The sequence below is a fragment of the Thamnophis elegans genome, chromosome 4, assembly GCF_009769535.1.
Source record: "Thamnophis elegans isolate rThaEle1 chromosome 4, rThaEle1.pri, whole genome shotgun sequence".
Taxonomy (NCBI): Eukaryota; Metazoa; Chordata; class Lepidosauria; order Squamata; family Colubridae; genus Thamnophis; species Thamnophis elegans.
In genome coordinates this window covers 17632352-17647656 of record NC_045544.1, presented here as the reverse complement: position 1 = coordinate 17647656, position 15305 = coordinate 17632352, and the positions used below count along the sequence as shown (strand labels likewise).

Sequence of the window (15305 nt, the reverse complement as noted above, 5' to 3'; positions counted from 1 at the left end):
GTAACATGATTGTTTTGGGGATGATGGTAAGAGATAGTCAGTGAGTATATAAAAATGTCTTTTGAATGTAACAATCCAGTAGATATTGAACATCTTCCTCTTAAAAACAATTATAATGTGTGGGCATTATTAGGTACTTTAACTTGTCCATTTTCAATCCATTATGGTGGGTAGAAAACCCAGAGGCCAATGTTTTGTTTCTGCTCTGCTTGTAGAATAAATCTTTTATCCTAAAGCTTCAGTATTTGACTATTCCAAAATGAGGGTATTGTTAAATCTTCTATTTTGGGCCATCATGTGTATATATTATTGCTACTATTAAAAAGGATGAGGTTATAATCTATTTGCTTAAAGTAATCTTATGTTAATTTACCTTAGCATATTGAAGCTGCATTTTTGTACCTTATTAAATTTGTAAATTACATTTTTTTTTTAATGGAATAATCGATGAACTTTATCTAATGATAGCAACAACTACTATCTTTACTACTGTACTCTTTTACATGCCATATGGTGGTGATATATACTAATTCATTCTTCTGAATTTGTAAGCTCAGCTTATTCTCTTAGTAAAATATGATTTAAATAAATTGCCCTTTCCTCCAAAACACTGTTTTTAAAGTTCTGTTTTGTAATAAAATAGTATCAGGTTTGGTATGAACTATAGTACCAGTTTACCTTTGGAAACATAGTTTACTTGTAAAGTATTAAGTAATATACTTGTAAGGTAAAATGTATTTCTATCTATAATCTACTCTTTAACCAAGCAAAGTGGTGTATCATAGGGCAATAATTTTTGAACCGAGGTACCAAAATCTGGGATTTAGGATTCCTGAGAGTAGGAAAGTTGGGCCTGCTTCATTGCTACTTGCTGCTATTGCAGTGGTCACATGATCTTTATTTTCAGTTTTCCAACAGTCTTGCAATCCCTTGTTCCCTGCCCTCCAGCAGTCACTCTAGAAAGAGAAGGAGATCCCCCTGCCAGTTTCCCACAAGGAAACTCTATGGGGAAGCAGGCAGGTAGTCTGCTCTTCCTCTCACAGATTTTTTTTTTTGCCTGTGTTTAGTCCTTGTGTTTCTCTGTTCAAGCAAGAAAATATCCCTGAAGTGATGACACAACAGGGCATGGGCTATCTAGTATAAAATATAAAAATAATATAAAAATTGAAAATACAACACTTGCTATTATGAATAATGTCTGATTCAGCTTTGATAGAATTACATGTCTGGTTGTACACTGAATGCGTCTATATTTTAAGATGCTATTACCTTAATTTTGATTATGCAAATTATTGAGTGTATAATTTTGTTGCAATAATACCTTAATACGGATTAATATTCCTAAATTATATTTTGGGAATATATGAAAAGCATTCATAAGTAGAAAAAAAGTAAATGCATTTCAGTCACACGTCAAATGAGACACTGCAGTGAAGAACTTACCATTCTACTTTAGATCCCACAGATGTCTATACCTGGGGAAACAACATCAATTTTACTTTAGGCCATGGTGGTCAACAGAGTAGACATCATCCTGAGTTGGTGGATCTCTTTCCTCGAAATGGGATTTATATTAAACAGGTAATGTAGGCATTGTGGAAAGTATTGGAAAGTGGGAAACTAGGATGGCGGCAGTGGTAAACACTTGATTGACCATAGAGGTTGGGAGGAGTTCTTACATAGCCACTCCCTTTCTTCTTAACAGGTATATTTGAAAAGAGCTGTCATATTCTTTTGTCCCACATTTTTTATTATACATCTGTGGCTAAACCAGTTTTCTTTCTGATTTCATAAATACTTTAGTGTCTGACCCATTCCTATCCTAAAATCCTTGGCAAGAAATGATTTTTAGTACTTTGATATCACTCTTTCCTCTATGGTTTCCTCTGCTCTCTCAACAACCTTCTTTTCAAAGAGAAGGATGGAGACTAGGCAGTAGTAGTTGTTCAGCATGGTTCAAGTGAGAGAGGGCTTCTTCAAGACAGCACACACCTCCAGGAAGGAGGTGGCATTTCATCTTCTCTCAAAGAAGCACTTATCACTTCTAATGTTCCACATCTTCGGGCTTACCTGTAGGAGCCAGGTTTGGCATGGAATACCACCAGAAATGGCAGAGTTTATGCTACAGTCCGCTCTTCCATAGGTGGATATGTAGGAAATGACCTACATACATAAAACCATGCATAAAGTTATGCTTTATCTTGATAATTATTGTTGTTTTTAAAATTCATTTAAAAATATTAGAAATAAAGACAATTATTTTCAAAATATATTTTTTCTTACGTTACATTTTCCTGTAATACAGTCAATATAGTAAGTGGTTTTTTGTGTAGGCATCTAGTATTACTGTATAAATGTACACTGTGCAGTTTATTTAAATTCATTTAGTATATATTTAAAATGAGGCATGATTTGTTTCCATATTGTTACAAAGTAAATGATTTAAATATCAAATTACTTTGCAAAAGTTAGCTAGATAAAGTTCAAGTTCTTACTTTTTAAAATATCTCTCTTTTCTTAGGTGGTACTCTGCAAATTTCATTCGGTGTTCCTTTCCCAGAAAGGGCAGGTTTATACCTGTGGGCATGGTCAAGGAGGTCGCTTGGGGCATGGTGATGAGCAGACTTGCTTGGTATTTTAAAACTAATAATTTAGATTATGAAAAAATATTGATTTTTAGATCCACTAAGCTATATACATGGTAGGACTCCTAATTTCTTTTTAAAAAGTGGCTATTCAGCAGATATTGAAAAACATGTTTCTCTTTAATGTAGTCTATGTTAAATATGAATACTATAATTCTGATTGCATATCCGTAATGTCATGTACACAGTACATGTACAAAGATGTTACTCCCCCATTATCCACAGGTTGAGACTTTTATTCCATGATGAAATAATGGAAATGATGATGGAAATAGTCCAGTGTAGTTGGGGGGTATAAGATTATCTTATAATATTAAAATACCATTCTTAATACTTTTAACTGTTTACGTACATGTACAAATAGAATACAAGCAAATATATACACGTACATGCATATTATTACATATATATTTCCTGAAGCAATTAGAGAATGCTGTAATTCTAATTTTAATGGGTAGATCATATTGAGCTTTTTTGATCTATGGTTAAAAGTTGTGTTGGTAGTTGATTCCATAAATAATGAGTTGCTTTCATTATTAATGAATTCTCAAACTATCTGGTAGGGAACATAAATTAAAGAATAATCTTGGATAATATTTTGAAAGGTAGCCATGGACAGGTACAGAATCCTATAGTTTAAAATTAACAAATTTATTAGAATATAATCAAAACACTATTAGGAAATTTGTTTAGTCAGTTTCCATTTACTATTTCAGGAAAAGTAACAGCTTTGAGAGAGTTTTATTTTCTCCACAAAAACTTATATCGTAATAATAGTATTGTTACAAGGTGTCCTACAAGACAAAGGATGAATGAAAACACATAATCCTTTTGAAGGTGATTTTGCTTGAGTTCTTGATAATGAACCTTCTAATAGAGAGAGATGTGGCTTGAAATATTAAAGGTAACATTTTTCTTCTTCATCTGTCTTAGATTCCTAGACTGGTAGAAAGCTTGGTGGGTCATCAGTGTTCTCAAGTGGCAGCAGCTAAAGATCATACACTTGTACTAACAGAAGATGGATGTCTATATGCCTTTGGCATTAATACTTTTCATCAACTTGGTATACATCCTCCTCCTCCTAACTGCAGTGTTCCCAGACAGGTAAAATTAATCTCCTTACTAAGAAAGTGTTTTAGATGTGCCTATACATTTGTACATTCATGCATCAAGTGTGCACATCTTGTTAGCATGAACATACTCTATCGTCCATCTGTCCCTCCCCCTCTCCCTCCCAATTTCTATAGCTGCCCATCTCAATCCTTACAATTCAGAATCATATATATGCACATTCATACATCAGATATAGTGCCAAGTGATATAGTGTGATACTTATTATTTATTTTACAGTATTTATATTCTGCTCTATTATTAAAAATTCTAGGCAGTTCCCAAAGCCTGCTTGTAGAAGGATTTTAAAACTATGTTCTATCACTATATAAGTATATAAAATCCAGAATTAAAATGTAACATACGGCACATTAAAATGAAACACACCAGTTAGATGTTAATTTATGAAATCATGTCTGAAAGACCAACTTTTAATAGGTTTCTCAATAACAGAAGTTATAGGTAGTCCTCATTTACCATCCATCATTGGACTGGTAACTATTGCTAAGCAACACGGTTGAAAAATGAAAAGTCACATGCTTACACCTGACTTAAGATAGCAATTGTCAGTTCCTACTGCAGTTAATAGCAGTAGACTTATATACCGCTTCATAGGGCTTTCAGCCCTCTCTAAGCGGTTTACAGAGAGTCAGCATATTGCCCCCAACAATCTGGGTCCTCATTTTACCCACCTCGGAAGGATGGAAGGCTGAGTCAACCCTGAGCCGGTGAGATTTGAACCGCTGAACTGCGGTTAAGTTGATGTTATGTGACAGGCTTGCAACTTTACACTTCCTACAGGCTTTCCAATTGACAGTTCTTGTTGGAAGCTGGCTGTGAAGATCATAAATTGTGATAATGTGGCCAAGGACACTGGGGTTGTGATTAAGGTGCTTAGTTAGAAAGCAAAAGGCTGAGTATTAGTCCTCCCTTAAACCTGTAAAGGTCAGTCAATCTTGGGTCAGTCACTCTCAGAGTTGTTATTGTAGGGAATATAAGAAGAAGGAACATTAGCAATAGCACTTAGACTTATATACTGCTTCACAGTGCTTTACAGCCGTCTCTAAACGGTTTACAGTGTCAGCATATTGCCTCCAACAATCTGGGTCCTCATTTTACCAACCTCAGAAGGATGAAAGGCTGAGTCAACCTTGAGCCTAGTGAGATTCGAATTGCCAAACTGCTGGCAATTGGCAGTCAGCAGAATTAGCCTGCAATACTGTATTCTAACCACTGCACCACCACAGCTCAGGTATATATTAGGTATGCAAACTGCCTTTAATTAATAAAAATAAAGGCAGAATAAATATGTAATATTACATGGAAAAAAATTAAAGAATCATCTAGAAGGCTAGGCTTGATATGGCTATTTCAAAGTTTTCCCTGATTGCTTTTGCATGTGTGTGCACTTCTGCTGGATCTGACAGGCAAATGAAGTGACTACATGCATGCAAACATGCACACAAAGACAGTAAGGATAAGGTGCTTTGAAGGCTTTGCTTGAGCCTCTGTTTTGAAGGCTTTGCAGAACTCTATTAAACAAGTACTTTATTGTGATTAACATCATTCTTGGTGCTTTTAATCTAAATATGAGCCAAACAGATGACAACAATAAAATATTAAAGAACATAGCAATCTAAAGGAATATTACAAGCTATTAAAAAGCTCTCTAACAATTAAGAGTTCTTCGAAATAACTGAAAGGTGTCCAAGCCTGCTGGATTAAAATGTTTCTGACATGTAAAACTAAAAAAAGATTGCTTGGCAAATTTCCCTGAGAAGGGAATTTCAGAGTTGTGGCGTCACCATGGCAGTGTTCATCATCTCCTTTGCAATGACTGATTAAATAATATATGTTCTTATTTTTTATTTACGAATTAAAATGTCTTTATTGAATTATGTTGTTTCTCTGTTCTTTAGATTCAGGGCTAAGCTGATTTGATTTATGACACCTGTATGTATGTCTGTTGGCTTTTTAAAAACAGATTCAAGCAAAAAATCTTAAGGGAAGGACAGTGATTGGTGTGGCTGCAGGGAGATTCCATTCAGTATTATGGACCAAAGAAGCAGTCTATACAATGGGACTGAATGGTGGACAATTAGGTGAGAGGGAATAAAAAACATTTGATGTTTGTGGGTCTTAATCGTTGCTTAAATTTTACAATCTACTTGCAGTATCATGAGATGCCAAAGTTGACATGTATTTGAAGTAGTGCTGTTAATGGTTAAAGTTAACTATGCCCTTGGGAAATTGTTGATTTTTCATATTGCAGTTTTTCTCTTAATTATTTGATTTCCTTTACTTTCTAGCCCTCTCTCTCTATATCTTGCCTATGCAATGAATGTTCCTACCCACCCTCACAAAAACAACGATTATTCTAACAAACTAAAAGAATTCCTCTAAGTTTAATATTCAAGTTTATTATATTTAATACCTAAGTATTAATATTTAAGTTTAATATATTTAATACTGAAAACACAGTATTTTGTAATTAAATGTTTTAGTATGTTAACACTATGTTAAATTAAATGAAATTGAACCCGAACATTTATCAATTTAGGACCTACATAATCAAAGGAACATGGGTACAAATTTTAGAAAAACTTACAAGGATCCTTGAAAGAGTATGTGAGTGTAATCTGTAAATTTAGCAATGGATTCAGACTGGTAAAAGGTTGCATTATGACTCTGTATGAAACCATAGAGTTTTAAGACCCTCCAAGTAAAGGTATACATATTAATTGTATTAGGAGTAAAGTTTTGTTTGTAAAATGTTTTCATTCAGTTGGATCCTGCCTATAAGGTTGGCTTTCAGTGATAAGCTAAACAGAATGTTGCACAATTATTCATTTAATAAACAGAATTTGTGACCTTCTTTCCATGATGTAATCTGTAACTTTTTCCAGTGTTCTCTTTTAATGTGGTTTCATTACAAAAGCCTCTTTGGCAAGAAGCTCCTGGAACATGGTTACCGATCAGAAAAACAAAAGTGCTGAGTGTGGTGGGATAGTGGACTAATTCATTATAAGGCTGCTTCATATGTTGGCATGTTTAAAATTATTTTTTTGATCCTCCAGGCAAGTGCAAGTGGTTGAATGGAAAATACTTATTTCTGCCTTTCTTAATAAGAAAAGAATTGTGCTTAAATGCCAAATAATTCTAGATCTGGAAAACTTGACATTTAGGGTATTCTCTTACATTGTAGGATACTTGCTAGATCCTAATGGAGAGAAGTGTGTAACTTCTCCTCGCCAAGTCTCTGCTCTACATCATAAGGACATCAATATGTCCTTTGTCACTGCAAGTGATGGTGCCACAGTTTGTGTTTCTGAAAAAGGAGACATCTATTTGCTTAGTGACTATCAGTGCAAGAAGATTGCTTCCAAGTGAGTGGTTTTTTCTTCCCAGAGAATTGTCTAAGCTTCTCTTTCTGATTTTTTTAAACTATGTCAACAGATTGAAAGGCTGTGGTTGTTGGTTTCCCCCCCCAAAATCTTCTGTTTTAAGCATACCGATATTGCTGACATCTAATTCTAGGCTGTTTGAGCTGTGATGATGTGGAAGGACTAATATTGTTTGCTCCATTGTATAGTTGTACAAGTCTTTGTCTAGATTGTTCTGCCAATTGTGTGAAATAGGCTTTTGCACGTAGAACTGGCCTGGATGCAATCTGTTTTTGTTTAATATAGTACTGGAGGAACACAATATAAAGCAAATCTAATTTGTAAACATAGAAATCCTTTAAAAATATGCAACTTTTGAACATTTTTTCCCAAGAGAAAGAATTTTAGTGAAAAACCCCCAATATTTAACATTTTCTGAATAGTACCTATGTTAGCATAGCATCTTTTTTTTAGTTTTTAAAGTGCTACAGATTAATATTGTGATAATAATGTAATTTTGCCCAGTAAAAATGAATGATGATGCCCTAGAGTTAAAATGTAAATCAGATAGAAATCATTCTGCTGCTTTTAGTTTCAAAATCCTGTTGCAGAGATGGGTCAATAATTTTGGCCAAAGGCTGATTTGGTTTTGGGTAGCCATGTGATAGCTATGGGTGGCTTGCTTATTGCAGGCAAGCAGCCTGATGCATTTTTCTAGAAACCAACCAGTCATCAGTCAATACCCAAACACTATATGGAGAATCTTAGTTTTGAGCATCTTCTGGAATGAAATCTGGATGAGACTTGGTCCTTCTTCAGTTTTGGCCCATCTCACCTAATAATAGTAGTGATAACAGGCTGGCTGCATCAATTCTGCCTGAAGAATGTATGGTACCATTTTTTTTTGTATGAAATGTAATATTATATTGTCAACTGCATGTAATCAGTATTTAATTTTAGTGAAATTTCAATATTAAAAACCCCAGCTTTTTCTAGGCCTTGTCCTTTTGGAATACATCTCCAACATGTTACTCCAAATGCTGATAGTGTAGATAATGTAAATTGTATTTTGTTTAGCTTAAGTTGCTATACAATTGAAAATGGAAATTCTATAAATGTTTAAATGCTATGATCCTCTTTTTAAATTATAACTTGATACTACTGTATATGGATTTTGGGATTTCTCAAATTTTGATTTCCTAGATCCTGACTAACATTTGAATCATTATCATCAAATTCTTTCCAGCTTACTTGAATATGCAACTAGAATGCTCTCTTAAAAATAATGCTTAACTTTCTCTTTTCAGGTACCCAAGCAACTTTGCATGCACTTTTGTCAGTAATCTTTACAATTTAATTAATGCAACTTGTACAGTTAGTTTGATTTATTGAGTATAAAGAAAGCTGAAATGATTATGGTTTGTTAAAATGATTGTTTTAATACTGATATTTCAACCCAGAATGGCCTTATCTAGATTTTAACTATTTTACCTCTCCAGTTGTCTCCAAGGTTAAGGATTTTAAGCCAGTGCACTTTCTAATTCTCGCTGTGACTTGTAAGGAAATTTTGAAAGTTATCGTTCTATTCTCCTTTTGCATTACAAGTTATTTTTTCAGATACTATCTTAGAGTCAATAGTTTGTCACGTTTTTATTGATGCACAATATATATATATATTTAAAAAAGTTATATGGTAAATATTGCATGATTTGTGAAGCAAAATGTTAGCAACAGAATAGGACAAAATGTCACATTGGCTTATTGTACAGATGTGATATTTTAGGAGTAAGAAAGGTTATTGTATCATGTTTCTCTTTGTTTAGTCATTGGGCTCTGTCAACACTGCAATTTTTTCATTAATAACTCACTTTTTAAATTGTCAAGTGAGATTTCTTTTTCTGTTCTTATTCTTGTTTATGTCAGCATAAATTCTTTTGTGTCCTTGTTTAGGCAACTTAACTTAAAAAAGGTTCTCGTAAGCGGAGGCCATTTGGATTACAGGGTGAATCCTCAACATCTTAAAGAAAACGGAGGTCTGAGGATTTATATTCTTGCACTGGATCAAGCTGGAAGAGTAAGTTGTCTCTTCCTCTTCTCCACTCCATTGCTGCATCTGGACAGCATATAATAAGTATGCTTATTGTTCCCTTTCTAACACTGAAAATTTCCTTTTTGAATTGGTTAATGATTATGTACAGTTGCATCAATAGAGTCATAGAGATAATGACTCTATCAAATCGAATAAATACCAAATACCAAATAATTAAGTTTCTGAAGCCAGATAGATTCTATTGATTTCTCAGTACAGAAAATAAGTACAGAGCCTTGGTGGCGCATTGGTTAGAATGCAGTACTACAGGCTACTTCTGCTGCCTGCTGGCTGCCTGCAATTTGGCAGTTCAAATCTGACCAGGCTCAAGGTTGACTCAGCCTTCCATCCTTCCGAAGTGGGTAAAATGAGGACCCAAATTGTTGGGGGCATTATGCTGACATTGTAAACTGCTTAGAGAGGGCTGTAAAGCACTGTCAAGCAGTATATAACTCTTAAGTGCTATTGCTATAATAAGTGCAGAATGAAGATATAGAGAGCTACTAATGTAGACATATTTTCCTTTCCCTTTTTTTAAATGTTATGTTTTAGGTATTGTGCTGGAAATCTGCCAACAGTCCAATGAAACAGTGCCGATGGATCTATGGCCGCCAAGTGTATATGTCTGATGTTTTTCTAAATAGGAATGAAATTATGTTTGTTACACAGGATGGTGAAGCTTTTAAGGGAAAATGGATGGATGGGAACAGACATTCAGAAAAGAGAGGTCAGTTAACAACCTTTTGACAAAACTGAAGCCTTAAAATTTAAATCATTTTTGGGTATGTATCAACATGAACATTCTGGATATGAAATGAAGAGAATGCATCCCATTCCTTTTCCCCTGCAATCAACATTTATCTGCCTTTATAGTCTGGTTTGTCCTTTCTCTGTCCTGAGAGGGTTTGGGAACACATGAGAGAGTGGCAGTGAAAGTGGCAAATAGGTTTACCTAACAGAAGCCATTCCATTCCCTCAGTGAAAAAGGGCTATGCATGCCCTTTTTTTTGACAAAAAACGGGCCTGTTTTTTTCTCATTTTTGCGCCCCCCCCCCCCCGAGCGCACTCTACAAGCCTCCTAAAGGCTATTCATGCCCTTTAAAAAAATGGTCCCGTTTTTGCAAAAAATGGGCTGTTTTTGGAGGTTTGTAGAGTGCAAAAACATTTTTTTAAAAAATTGCCTCTTCAAAATCTTGGTGCGTCTTATACTCCGGTGCATCTTGTACTCCAAAAAATACAGGGTAAGCATATTTAGGTTGATTCTAAATATTTTGAGATAGTTTTAAAAAACAAGATATGTACTCTAATAGAATAGAATTCTTTATTGGCCAAGTGTGATTGGACGCACAAGGAATTTATCTTTGGTGCATATGCTCTCAGTGTACATAAAGAAAAATAAAATAGAATACATTTATCAAGAATCATAAGATAACAACACTTAGTGATAGTCTTGGTTACTAATGAGCAATCAAATCAAACTAGGAAACAGATAAAACAATATAAATTGTAAAGATACAAGCAACAGGGTTATAGTCATTAGTGGGAAGAGATAGGTACTAGGAAGGATGAGAAGAATAATAGTAGTACAATCTTAGTAATATTTTGACAGTGTTGTGGGAATTAGTTGTTTATCAGAGTGATGGTATTCAGGGGGAAAACTGTCCTTTTGTCTTGTTCTGGTGTGCACTGGCCTATAGCGTTGTTTTGAGGGTAGAAGTTGAAACAATTTATGTCCAAGATGTGAGGGTTCTGTAGATATTTTCAGAGCCCTCTTTGACTCGTGCAGTATACAAGTCCTCAATGGAAGGCAGGTTGGTAGCAATTGTTTTTCCTGCAGTTCTAATTATCCATCGAAGTCTGTGTCTGTCTTGTTTGGTTGCAGAGGCAAACCAGACAGTTATAGAGGTTCAGATGACAGACTCAATAATTTCTCTGTAGAACAGAATTGGCAGCTCTTTGGGCAGACATATATACATACGTCTCTGATTCTGAAACTCATAGATATTTCAGAATAATTACGGAAAGTAAGTTTCTGCCTGATTATCTTGCCATTCTATGTATTTATTGCAACATAATCTTCATCAATAAATTAAGAATTATATTCATACTATTTCATATATGACATATTAGCCTGTTACTGAAAACTTGGAATTCGATGCATAGTCAGTGTACAATGTTGGGTTGTATCTTTTAGTGTGCATAAAGTAGATCCTGGGTTATTATACTAAAATTTGTGCAGCAAAAAACTAAACTATATTTAAATATTAGTATTTTCTTTAATTATAGGTTACTTCAGCAGTATACTTCCAACAAAATGTTATTTTATAAATGACCATTGCACAATTTTTTTCTGATTAGTTTCACCTGTTAATTCTTTTCTTTGTTTGCTCCAGAAAATTAGTCAATCAAATTTTAGGGCTTGTAACTTTGTATGCTTGGAAAAACGTTTTCTTTTTTCTTGCTGTTTGCTTCCAGTTAATGTATCTTGTATTAAAAAACAAAGAGAACCAAATGCAGCATATTTATTTGATACTCTAACCATCTCAACTGCTTAAACCAAGATATGTTGGATTCTTTCTATTTAGCTAGGCATTATACAGTAGTCCTTCATTTACAACCACAATTAGGCCTGGAAACAACCCATTGTTAAGTGAAAACTGCCTGCAGTTCTTGGATTTGATAAAAAAGTGAAGTTGTGCATTATTGAGTTTGATGTTAAGGTTTTGAAAATCAGCTGTATTTGTCATGTTACAGTGATAAATTTTATTTCCAAAGCAGCCATGGATATAGTAGATGAAGGTTAGATTCAGCATTTTCTTCATCTGGTAAAGTGCTCGTGTTAGGAATTATTCAATTTATTCCTGGCAAATTAAGAATATTTTTTTGAGGTCACGAGGATTTATTTTAAAAAATATAAAAAATAATATATTTTTTAGATAGTTGGCAAAAATACAGTGAAAGATAATAATTTAAGGAGGATACATCTTTCAATAATATTATTTATATTAGAAAAACCTTTAAAATAAAATTCCATGTGCTAAACTTGAAAGTTAGTCCTTTTCCCCATTTATTTTCAATGATCATATGAGACTATGGTGGTGCAGGTTTTATGCAGTATTCCAGTTTTACCACAGGATGGCAGTGGTATGCTACAATTAATATGATTGAAATATAAACTGCTTATAGTGTATCTTTTAGCTCATAAGTTAATAAAGTACCCCCACCCCAAATCTTGGATATAGCCTTTGATAGGAAAAATGAGATACACATCCTACTTCCACAGCAAAAATAAGCACAAGAGACAGCAGCAAGGCTTGACTAATACCACGTAGACAGATAAATATCAAATTTCTAATGAAATTTTCTTGCTCCGTTTGTTTATCTTTTTCCTTAGAGAAAAATAGATTCCTGAAGCAAAATTCTCTGCTCCGCTTTTTCCAGCATCTTTCAGATTTTAGCCTCCATTAGGCTGAGAACTGTGCTGGTTTTTTTTTTTCTTTTGCTAGGCATAGTACCAAGCTTCTCTATTTCCACTTCCAGTTCTTCTGCAAGATTGAAAATTAAATTAAAAACATTTAAACAGGTCTCCATTTCCTTGCTTAGAGAGAGGGATTGGGATCTAAAACAACAAAATTACATCCATTAGGATCTGTTGTGTTACTGACAGCTCTGTGCACAAAAGCAAGTTTCTCATATTCTATTTGTTCATGTGCATGGTTTGTGCATCATATGGTGAGATACCACTTAAAGAATTCTGAAGAGATATTTCGTAGTGCAGATGAGCAAGAGCCCTGCCCCATTCACAAATATGGACTAAAGAAGTTTGCATTCTGGTAATGGGAAGGTGCCCGCTATGTCTGAGTTGGTGTGAGCTGCAAACCCCATAGAAGCCTAAGATGGAGCATGCTTGTCTTGTGCTTAAAGCTAACAAGTGCTTAGTACTTTTGTATCTTGCTTAAATAAATAAATATGTAAATAAAATCCAACATGATGAAAAATCTCTGAGGAAGCAGTGTCTTTGGTGGAAAAAGATGTAGCCTTCAAATCTAAGAACCCTTAAAGGGAAAAAAAAGAATCATCATTGTCTGTTTATACATTTACTCTTAAGATCCTTGCAAAGTTTAGTTTAGTTTGCTAAATTATGGGTAGAAATTTAGAAGCCCGTAGAGGAAACTTGACAGCAAGCCAAGTCCTCTTGTGGTTTTGGGCCTGATTACAAAAACAATTTAGAAAGCAAACGAGGTATGATTCTTAATAGAAATTTGAATCCATAAACTTCTAGCACTGGTGGGCTCAGTAAAATTAATCAAATAAAAATATTTGTCAGCCTTTCCTGATCGCCTAATTAACTTTTTCTTTATTTTACAGATACGCTGTCAAACCTTCATAATTCTTCAAGTGATATCTCATCCTATGATGCAAACAGTACATATGAACGAATACAACTTGAGAAACTTGCTTTTGTGCACAGAGCAGTCAGTATTACAACAGATCCTAATGGATGTAATTTTGCTGTTTTACAGTCAGATCCCAAAACAAGGTTTGAGTACATATTGCAATAACCTTTCCCTGTGCAACTTCTGGACCGAACTGAAAATTCGCCCAACTGATTATTTATGCCATTATGCAAATTACTCAAGCTCTTACATCTTTAATATTTAGCATTCAAGTTTGTACTCTTATCTGACTAAGAAAAGAGTAATTAACCCACCTTTACTGTCAGCAGAGGAAATATTGGGCTATATTTCAAAAACTAAAGCAAAATATGGGTTGAAGTACAATAAGAAATAATAGCGTACTAAATCTTTAGAATGAGAGCATGTTTTTTAATTGTTAAAACATATATAAGAATGAATGTTCTTTATTCAAGATACGTACAGTTAGCAGTTGAGAGCTTCCCTCGTTCCCTCTTCCAAAACATAGGATATATTTGAGCATATCTAAAAGGTACCTACTGTATATATCAAGGACACGATTGTGTTTATTGTCTTTTTGTTTCATGTTCATCAGCAGGTTAAAATGCCTATTTTTAAAATTGTTGCTTTCTCTTTCTATTACACCTCAAGATTTTTATAGGATATATTAAAAGCTGGATTTGTTTGGAAAAAATTAATGCTTGTGTGCTTTTTTGTTCCAGTTTGTATGAAATTCCAAATGTGTCAAGATCCACCATTACTGAAGATTTTGGAAAGTTGTTGAGAGAAGCTGAAGTTATGGACACTATCCATGATGTTACTTTCCAGGTTGGCACTCGGACTTTTCCTGTGCACAAATACATGTTGGCAATGCGCTCTGATTTTTTCCGGAAACTCTTTGTATCAGACCCAAACTGGTTAGATTCTGCTGACCTGTATCGTAAAGATAAAGACGAAGTTGGTTGTGATCTCTTTGTGATGGAGAAACTTCATCCAGACTTGCTTATGTACCTTCTCCAGTACATTTACACAGACTCATGTGATCTGCTGATTCATGGCTACAGGCCCAGAATGGTGTACAAAGAAAGAGTGGAAGAGAATGAAGATAACTTAATTACAAACTTGAATAAAATAGCTGTTCATGGGGACGTTAATAACAAGTCTGCATTTGCGGTTTATAAACGCAACCAAGTGCAGAAGATGAATGAAAAACAGAGAAGTAAATCAAAATCCACTTCTAAAAAATGCAAAGATGGAGAAGAAATGAATCTTGTTAAAATGTTGCAAATTGCTGCAAAGAAATTTGGTCTTAGTAATTTAAGTTCAAGGTATGTGATGCCTTTTTATGATTTTGTATGTGTGATTTCCCCCCTCCCCCCTCCACACACACAAGAGTTTAATCTTCAGGTTAATATCTGGACCCAATATTGTTCTATATTCAGGGAAAAATATTTGAAAACATGAAGCTTTCTGTATATAATTATGTACAGTGTTGTATCTAAGTTTTATGAACAGAAAATATTTTTAAGAGGAGGGATCCACATTGCTGTTCGAACCATACAGCTGAACTAATTTACAAATATGCAGAAAGTTAACAACTGAAGTAGCATCTTGTTTGTATAAGTTGACAGTGTACATTTGACTGCATTTACTTTGCTACTCA

The 15305-nt window shown here is 34.3% G+C and overlaps 1 protein-coding gene across 2 annotated transcripts in view; it reads left to right on the top strand.

Annotated features, from left to right (window-relative positions):
- IBTK (inhibitor of Bruton tyrosine kinase) overlaps nt 1-15305 on the top strand; it is a 41850-nt gene that overhangs the window by 6074 nt on the left and 20471 nt on the right. For both annotated transcript variants that reach the window (XM_032215011.1, XM_032215010.1), the window contains exons 4-12: nt 1457-1581; nt 2522-2632; nt 3579-3749; nt 5740-5857; nt 6961-7141; nt 9089-9212; nt 9780-9954; nt 13596-13767; nt 14365-14970. In XM_032215011.1, coding sequence (XP_032070902.1) covers nt 1457-1581; nt 2522-2632; nt 3579-3749; nt 5740-5857; nt 6961-7141; nt 9089-9212; nt 9780-9954; nt 13596-13767; nt 14365-14970 — 1783 coding nt within the window. The remainder of the gene's footprint in view (nt 1-1456; nt 1582-2521; nt 2633-3578; nt 3750-5739; nt 5858-6960; nt 7142-9088; nt 9213-9779; nt 9955-13595; nt 13768-14364; nt 14971-15305) is intronic.